The 8,762-nt window shown below is 54.5% G+C and overlaps 1 protein-coding gene across 2 annotated transcripts; it reads left to right on the top strand.

Moving 5' to 3' along the window:
- Nucleotides 1–657: 657 nt before the first annotated feature.
- On the top strand, nt 658–8,245 carry FNDC5 (fibronectin type III domain containing 5). 2 transcript variants are annotated; one of them, XM_064281657.1, is made up of 6 exons: nt 658–751; nt 2,430–2,545; nt 2,965–3,163; nt 3,520–3,609; nt 5,586–5,719; nt 6,636–8,237. In XM_064281657.1, exons 1-6 carry the CDS (start codon nt 658–660, stop codon nt 6,672–6,674), a joined length of 672 nt encoding a protein of 223 aa, XP_064137727.1. In that variant the 3' UTR covers nt 6,675–8,237. The 2 variants fall into 2 exon arrangements, with proteins under 2 accessions (XP_064137727.1, XP_064137726.1); XM_064281656.1 differs by having other exon boundaries at nt 5,586–8,245.
- The last annotated feature ends 517 nt before the right edge of the window (nt 8,246–8,762 follow it).

Below are 8,762 nucleotides of genomic sequence, written 5' to 3'. Positions count from 1 at the left end.
CCTGTGGTAAACAGTGATTGAGCACCTACTGAGCACCCAAGAGTCACCTTATCCATACTATGGTAAACTCCCCTTTACTTACTCCTGCTCCAGCCAGCAAGGCCTCGGGTCTGAGGTAGAGTGAGCGGTGGGGACCCCCAGGCCGAGGGTGGAGTGTGGGCACAGATGAGTATCTCCTTTTCACCCGGGAAAGGGCAGAGATGGAGGGCCGGGTCAGGGCTGTGTGTACGGGGACGCAGATCTGAAGACGAGAGAGGGGTTGGGAGGTTGACACTGACCATGGTGGGGGCTCAGAGAAGCCCGCTTGGGCTCCCGCGCAGGCAAGAGGCTGGGAGCCGCCGGTCCGTGAAGCCCCTTCGGGTCCTGACCGCGGACGGTAAGGGCAGGAGCGGGACGCCCTCCGTCCCTCACCCCGCCCCTGCGCCTCTACCCGCAGCGGGGGCGCCCCGCCCCCCAGGCGCCCGACGTGGACTCGGCCGCCGCCGCCGCCGCCGCGCGGGAGTTGCTGTCCGCGGAGCCGACATGCAGGCGGCGCGGGGCGGCGCAGGGTGGCCGGGCCGGGCGGGCCGCGGGCCGGAGCTCGAGCGCGAGCGGCCGCCGGGCGCCAGAGCCGCGTCCCCCTGCGCCGCCCCGGGCCGGCCGGCCGGAGGAGCCGCCATGCGCCCCGGGCTGCCGTACGCCTGGCCGCCCCGCGCCCGCGCCGCGCTCCGCCTGTGGCTGGGCTGCGTCTGCTTCGCGCTCGTGCAGGCGGGTAAGGGGGCCCGGGAACAGGGGGCTGTGGGCGGGCCGCGCGCGGGGGGCGGCGGGCGCGCTGGGCGCGGGGCAGCCTCCTCTCTGGCGCCAGCCACCTAGAGAGTCGGCAGTTCCCTTCTCCGCTCCCCTGGGGACCGAGTCTTACCCCACTCACTGTTTCCTAACCCAAACCCCTAGCCTCTTACCCACCTTCTTGACCCTAGTTCCGTCCTTCAACCCCCAAGTCCCTTCCCATCATCTCAGCCCTAGGTTTTCTTGGGTCTGTGGTCCCCAAACCCCTAATCCCATCCCCCTGACCCTAGGCTTTTGCCCCGGGTCCGCTAGGTCTCTTCTCTGGTCCAGGGAGCAGCTGAGGACATTCCCCCTCCCCCCTTCCTCCCCTGTCCCCAAAGACCTCTCAACGCTCTGCAGGCCAACTCTGCAGGACAGAGCTGGAGCAGGCTGGGATCCCAGTGTGCCTGAGCATGTGTGAGGGGAATGGGGACTGGCTCCCCAGGTGGGCGCTAGGTGGGTGCAGTCAGTGTCTGGCCTGCCCCATGGGCCTGGCCCCATCCTCCGGGAGCTCTCCCTGTGTCCAGTCTCTCTCTTCTCTACCTATCTTTCCATGGCTCAGCGCTCTCTGTCTTTCTATTTCCTTCTTTGTCTGTCTCTGATACTCCACCTGTCTCTTCTGTGGTTCTTTGTCTGCTTCCACCTGTCTGTGTCCCTCTGTCTCTGTCATCTCTATGTCTGGCTCTGCTCCCCCGGGCCCAGCCCCTCAGGCCTTGGGTCCACTCACCTGTGGGGTGAGGGGGTGCTGCTCAGGCCTAGGCCTTCCCCTTGCAGCTCCTACCCTTTGGGGGACATAGAGGCTTGTGTGACTCCCCTGCCCCTCTCGTAGGAGGTTCTCCCTTCCTGACCTCCCTTCATCACTCTCCCTCTAACTGCCCTCTCTACTGATCTTTTTCCACTCTCTTCTCCATCCTGAAGGCCCTACCCTGTCCTCTTGACTCCACTGAGGGGTCCTGCTCGGAGTGACCACATCTTCCCCTGCCTCCTCCTCATCCAGCTCTACCTCTTGGGGCTGGTGGCATCTGGAGAAGAGGCTCATGCAGACCCTTCCCCAGGGTTCATTCTGCCTGGATCACCACACTCCTGGGGGGTTCCTCTATTGCTCCTCACTCCCATCCTGGGGCTCACCCCAACCTGGCTCTTCCCTTCTTCTGGGTCTTTCTCCTTCCCTCAAGGTGACTCACTTGAGAGTGTAGTTTTGTAGAACGAGCACTGAACTGGGAGTCCTTTTGGCTGCTTTTCATCAGACTCACCTTTAATTCCTGCACCCCCAGTCACCTATGCCTCCCCTATACCTGTCCCCCACCTCTTACTGACCCTTCATTAAATCAGGCCCTGACCCAGGCCCATCAGTTTTAGCCTTGGACCCTTGGTGGGGCCAGCTTGTGGCCAGTATGGGCATCCACTGGGACACAAGGAGCCTGGGAACTCAGGCTTGGCTCATCAACCCACTAAGGAACTGAGACCCATACCCATGTCCCAGACCCCATATGAGCCCTTAGTTTCTTCCTTCCCCCACTCCATGGCCTTCCCCAGGTTCCTTTTTGTCCACCCTACCTCATGAGGCAGTGGGCCTGGGCCTCACAACAGAGGGTGCTCAGGCTCAGGTGCCTCCCGCTCCCCAGAAAGCCTCTCAGCACCAGTGAATGTCACGGTCAGGCACCTCAAGGCCAACTCGGCAGTGGTGAGCTGGGATGTCCTGGAGGATGAGGTTGTCATCGGATTTGCCATCTCTCAGCAGGTAAACCTCAAGGTCCCCGGGAGGGAAGAACACATCAAGATAGAAATAGAAAGGAAAAAGGAATGAGGAACAAGAGAGAAGGGTAGAAAGTTGCACATATGGCTTGAAGTTGGGTCTACAGAAGGGAATCAGTAAGGGAGGGTTCAGGAACTTTTGCTCAGAACATAGGAATTAAGACCACGGTTTTGATCTCAGACAGGTAGACTTGAATTCGGGACCAGTGGGCCTTGGACGACTTCCCCAACTTTCAGAGAGTTTCCTTCTCTGTCAAATGGAGATAATGAAATGATGGGATGGTTAGGATTTTGTATGTAAAGGATTTAGCATGGTAGCATGAGCATACTGACTGCTGGAGGATGGGCAGACCACGGGTTGGTGACTGGGCACTGTAAACTGTGGGCCTGGCTTTGCCTTTGCAGAAGAAGGACGTGCGGATGCTGCGCTTCATCCAGGAGGTGAACACCACCACCCGCTCCTGTGCCCTCTGGGACCTGGAGGAGGACACCGAGTACATTGTGCACGTGCAAGCCATCTCCATCCAGGGCCAGAGCCCGGCTAGCGAGCCAGTGCTCTTTAAGACCCCACGCGAGGCTGAGAAGATGGCCTCCAAGAACAAAGGCAGGTCCCTGCATTGTTAGGAAGGGAGAAGATGGGATGAGGGTGGTCAGGGCCAGAGCATGGATGGCTTGAGGAAAGCATTAGCGCCCATCTCCCCCCTCGCTCCCCAGCCAAGTAAATCAGTGCCTGAGAGAGAAGAGGTTCGCTCTAGTCCCCCAGGACAATGGGTATATAAACTTACAACTTTGGATTAAGTCTTACCACAGCCACCCCAAGTAGTCATCAGTGTGTTCTTAGATCATTGGATGTGTGGGCACCTATAGAAATGAGCACTTATTATCTTAAAAGTGCTTGGGCTTGGCCCTGGAGTGGCTGGGGGAGGGAAGGAGCCAAGGACCTACTTTCTGTCCCCACAGATGAGGTGACCATGAAGGAAATGGGGAGGAACCAACAGCTGCGGACGGGCGAGGTGCTCATCATCGTGGTGGTCCTGTTCATGTGGGCGGGTGAGTCTGGGCCTCCAAACTCTTCTTCGCTTAGCCTCAGGTCCCTTCTCTTACAGAAGCAAAGGGTAAGGTGCTTGGAGATCTCTGGGAGAAGAGATCAGAAGCCTCTAAGTCCTGCCTGGAACAGCTCTGGGGACAAGACTTGATCCCTTCTCTCATCTGCCCACCCCCCCCCAAAAAAGAGCATATTGATAGCTGCCTTATAGTATTATATGAGTACTTGTGCTTCCCTTCCCTCAGAAGTGGTCCCAGCTTCTGGGAGTGGATACATGCCCAACCCCTTTACCTTCCGGCCAAGGCCACAGCCTCTCCTTCCTCTTCTGGGTTGCTGTGCCTCAAGGGACTTCAGGCCTGGGCAGCTCAGGGGAAGTCATTTGCCTGCCCTCAGGCTCGGGACATTCTCCTAAACTACCCAGCTCTAATGATACAGCCTCCATGCATCCTCTTGAGATCCCTCCATTAGGATGGCCCTTCTGCTCTGCATTCCCACTATATACGGCCTGCCTCCCTCTTTAGCACTTATGTAAGTTAGTTGGTCTTGTGTCTCTCTCTTTTCCCACTGGCCTGTGAGCTCTCTGAGGATAAAGATCAAGTTTCATTCATCTTTGTACTCAACAACCAGCATTTACCGAGCACCTGTCCTTCCAGGCTATAGGGCTACAATCATGACTTAAGAAGAGGCCTGTGCTTGTAGGAACTCAGTCTGGGGGAAGCCAGGCCCATACGTAACTATACTTCAGTGTGATGAGTGCCGTTAATTTGGGGGCTAGGCAGTTAATTTGGGGGCTAGGAGTGGAAATCAGGAAAAACACAGCAAGTAACGTGGGAACTGAGCTTTGCAGGATGAAGAAGAGCTTACCAGCAACCGAAAGAGGAAGAACATTCTGGGCATGGTGTGTTCAAGGAACAGACTAAGCTCAGTCTGGCTCAGTGCAGCTGCACCCTAAGAAAGAAGGTAGAAAGTGGAGGAGCAGTGGGAGGCAGGCTGTGAAGTAGACTGGGATCAGTTCTGAGCGATTTGAAAACCGTGCTGAAGCTTTATGAGCACGGTGGCTGAGAGGCCAGGCTCTCTTGTAGAAGCGTTTGGGAAACATTATTACTTAGGCACATAGGAAAGCAGGCACTTGGAAAAGGCAGGAAAAACAGAGAGGAGGTTTGCTTAAGATACATTACTAGACAGTATTTATATAATCTTAACAATATAAACATAGTGAATTAACCCCAAATTGTGATGTAACTCTGTTAGGGTAAGGGGAAGGGGAAGTAGGGAGTCGTTAGAAGGCTTTATCTACCATGGTTGGAAGTTAACAGATAATGTATAAGATAGACCAGTCAAGGAATAGGAATATAAGTGTTTAGAGGTATAAAAGTAAAAAACGGGAGAAACACAGAAGAGTTGGAGTTACCTTAATACTACCTGATTTTCAAAATATATTACGTACATGTATTAATATTTTAATAAAAATAAAAATTCAGCAAGAGGGCAGGCCCTGGAGGTCACATCCCAGCTCCACCACTGTGTGACCTTGAGTAAATTATGTAAACTGTGCATCAGTGTCCTCGCTTGTAGCTGGGGTGACACCACCAGGTGCCCTGTTGGGGTTGCTGTGGGATTGAGATAGACTGTGTCAGTGCATAGCACAGGGCCTGGCGTATGCTCAACAAATGTTGTTATTGTTTCTGTTTTCCCCTGAAGCAAAAGGGGAGCTGTCAGAGGTTTCATAAAAGAAGGGGAGGGAGGAGACATGATCGGCAGGTTGTGGGAAGATCAGCCCAGCAGCAGTGAAGGGGTGGCTGAGAAGGGGACAGGTGGACCCCGGAGCCAGAGTTCAGAGGAAGACTGTCACAGTAGTGCAGGTGAGAGAGCACCTGGAGCCTGGTACCTAGCAGGCGCCCAGCTAATGCTGGTGGGAATGAGTCTGTCTGGACAAGGACTTAGGCTCTGCCCACTGACTACTCCTCCTTGTGCCCCCCAGGTGTCATCGCCCTCTTCTGCCGCCAGTATGACATCATCAAGGACAATGAACCCAACAATAGCAAGGAAAAAGCCAAGAGTGCATCAGAAACCAGCACACCAGAGCACCAGGGCGGGGGTCTTCTCCGCAGCAAGGTGAGGGCGGCAAGGGTGACGGGCCCATGGCTCGTGCACTGGTCGTCCCTGGACTACAGAAGGGGTCAGCTCAGGGCCTGGTATTGCTGCAGCCAGACAGAGCCAAGCTTGGCCTCTGCCTGTGTGACACAGGAGACACTGCAAATTGATTTTGGATTCTTTCCTTTTGCAGGGTGCCAGAGGTGGATAAAAAAAAAAAAAAAAAGATAGCAAGTAGAGAGGGTAGAACTCTTGGCTGGTGTGGGAAAGCAGGGGTAGGGGTTCTGGGCTCATTTCTGTTCCTGCTGTGCTGTGTGACCTTGGACCGGTGCTTTATCTCTCTGTACTTTCCTCTTCTATAAAACAGATATGAAAACCTTTTCAGTACTCGCTCTGAGCAGCTCAGAAGAAAGTCAGTAGAGAATGTGAGAGGATCTCACGGTTCTGACGATGATTATTCAACAAGCATCTGGCCTTCTCTGCATCTCCTCCTCCCTCCATCTCCTTGTGCCCTCTGGCTTACTGTCCTCTCTCTTGACTTCTCTCTTTCTGGCATTTTCCTGAAGCCTCTTATTAACCTCCATCTCCAGAAGCACCTCAACAATGTCAGTAGCTGAGGCTGTGCTCGGAGGCAGATCTGCAGGATGGAGAACCAGCCGGGGGGATGGCTCTACTGGGGCCTGACTGGGGTGCCAGGGGCCATGGGCCAGTACCCAGTCTTAGCCATTCAGCTGAGTGAGGCTGAAGGCTGGGTTTGAGAAGGCAGCGAGATAAGACGTCCAGGCAGGGCTACTCTTTCCTCCCATGAGGGACAAGAGCTTGGCCATCAGGCCGCAGCCCTGCTGCTCACTTCCTTCTGTCCTCTCCCTATTTCCAACCTTGCAAGAAGTCTATTCCAATTAGCCCTGGCCGCTTCTCTCATTTTTTTTCCTCTCAGTTTCCAAACAAGGCCTCGGTGAACATCATCCAAGCGTGACTGGCTGTCTGCAGGGAGAAGGATTTCATTTTTCTTCTCTGCTGGTCCCCAGGTTCAGGGGCACAGGGAGAGGGAGGACTGCAAGCCAGGGAGGAGACACAGCTAGCTGCACAGTTCTCCCTCTTCCCCTGGCCTCGTCTGGTAAAGGAGGCTGAACTAAAAACCCAAATCCTGCAAAAAAATTAAACAAGCCACAAAACTAAAAGCCTAAGCCTGGCCCCATTCCAGAAGAGGCAGAGCTGCACGAGACACAGCTTTTTGCCTCCTTGCCGCTCCTGGCCTGGCTTCCTCTTTCAGAAAATGCACCAAGCTCCTGGGAGATGACAAGCATCTGGACTGACGGCTCCAGCTGCGTCTTTCAGACCAAGGAACGTCAGCAAAGCCGTGGGGCTGCCTGCCTTGCATGGTCAGGGCTGCTGCCATCGAGCCTTTTCTGGGTCCAGCCATCAAGGACTTCTGGTTGATGCACAATTTTTCGAGCGTAAGATGTTATCTTTTGGAAAACAAAATCGGAGGCTCCACTCGAGAGGGCAGAGGAGTTCCTGTAAGGACTGAGCTGGCTGCTTGTATTCTCTGTCTTCTTTGGCCCTTTCATTGTAAGATCATTAGGCCAGGGTCTTAAGAAGAAGTAGGAAAGAGAAATGGGAGGTATTGGCCCCATTTCTTTAGGAAATGTCTCTTAGAGTTTCGGCAGTGCTGACGTGGACAACTGAAAAGGTATGTCCACATCCAGCATCCTGGGGCTGTGAAGCCACCCATTCTGGAGTGGAAGCTGCTGGAAGGCAGGCCTGAGCCATTCACCACACAGAGGCAGAACAGCCCTGGCTATCACTCTCGGCCTCTGGGGTCTCCATATCTTGCCATCTCATCCAGGGTTCCGTGAAAGCTACCCAGGGTCCTCATGTCCTTCCTTAGAGCCTGAGTAGTGTGAGACGGCAGTTCTCTCTCTCCACTGCCCCTTTCTGGTTAAAAAAAAAAATGGTGCTTGAGAAGGGAAGGCAGACTCTTCCCTAGGACTGATGAGTTCCAGCTGCCGCTTGCCTGCGTGGGAAGAGATGGACCTCTTCATCTTCCATTGGTGGACAGTGATGGGGGATGGAGTGTGGGAGGGCCGCGCCTAGCACAAGCCTGGCACACAGTAGGCGCTCGGCAAATGTCTGTTGAACTGGATGATAAGAGAAATGGCCCCCAAACCGGAGAGCTGAAAGCCATCACTGATGACCGCCCCTTCCGGTCTACCAGAGCTCTCATGGCTGGGTCGGCCACCACTCTGTTGTGCCCGAGTGTGGGAGCACAGGGTGGGAGGAGAGACGGGGCAGAGGGTAGATGTCAGCAATATTAAGGGCTTCCTCATGGGAGGGCATGAGGCTCTACTCCATTGTCTTGTGACTTCCATCCCTGTCAAATGGGGCTGTAAGGCCAAGGCTCCTTAGGGGAGAGGTCCTTACCTCTGACCCAGTTAGAGCAATAACCACTTTTTAAATGTAAAATAAAAAGACAAATGAAAAGGCACATCCTTGTCTTCTGGTAAATGCCCAAATGTTGCCCTCTTTTTCTGGCAGTTGGCAGCAAGTCAGGATGTGTGGAGGAGGGAGTCAGTTCTCTCTCTCCATTTTGGCCTGCAGTTTCTTAGGGACATGCCTGCCAGCCAAGCTGGAGTTGGAAGGGAAATCTCTAGCAGATGGGGAGCACGTGTAGGAGGAGAAAATAGCTGCTCCATCATCCTCTTGCTGAGGACCCCCCCAAACCAAGCTTGGGCTGCCTCCCTGCATAGGTTTGCAGGCTGGTGCTCAGCTTTTAAAATAAAGGGTTTTCCCCTTTGGCTGGGGTTGGGTGCTTTCCCTGGCCAAAGGAATGCAGTTCTTTTTTCTCTCCAGGGTGAGGAGGGAAGTGAGGAGGAACTGCAGAAGCTGCTTCCTGTAGTTCAGTATTCACAGCGTGCTGTTCTGGCCTGTTAAAGGAACATCATTAGGATCCTAACAGCAGGCTGAAAGGTGGAGTAATGATGCCATTAACCAATGAGCAAACCAGTAAATGGGGCACCTCGAACATTCCTCTCCAAAGCCAGAAGAGCTTGGAGAGAAAACC

Source organism: Loxodonta africana, chromosome 3, assembly GCF_030014295.1.
Source record: "Loxodonta africana isolate mLoxAfr1 chromosome 3, mLoxAfr1.hap2, whole genome shotgun sequence".
Classification (NCBI taxonomy): Eukaryota; Metazoa; Chordata; class Mammalia; order Proboscidea; family Elephantidae; genus Loxodonta; species Loxodonta africana.
This window is presented reverse-complemented; position numbering and strand designations above follow the sequence as displayed.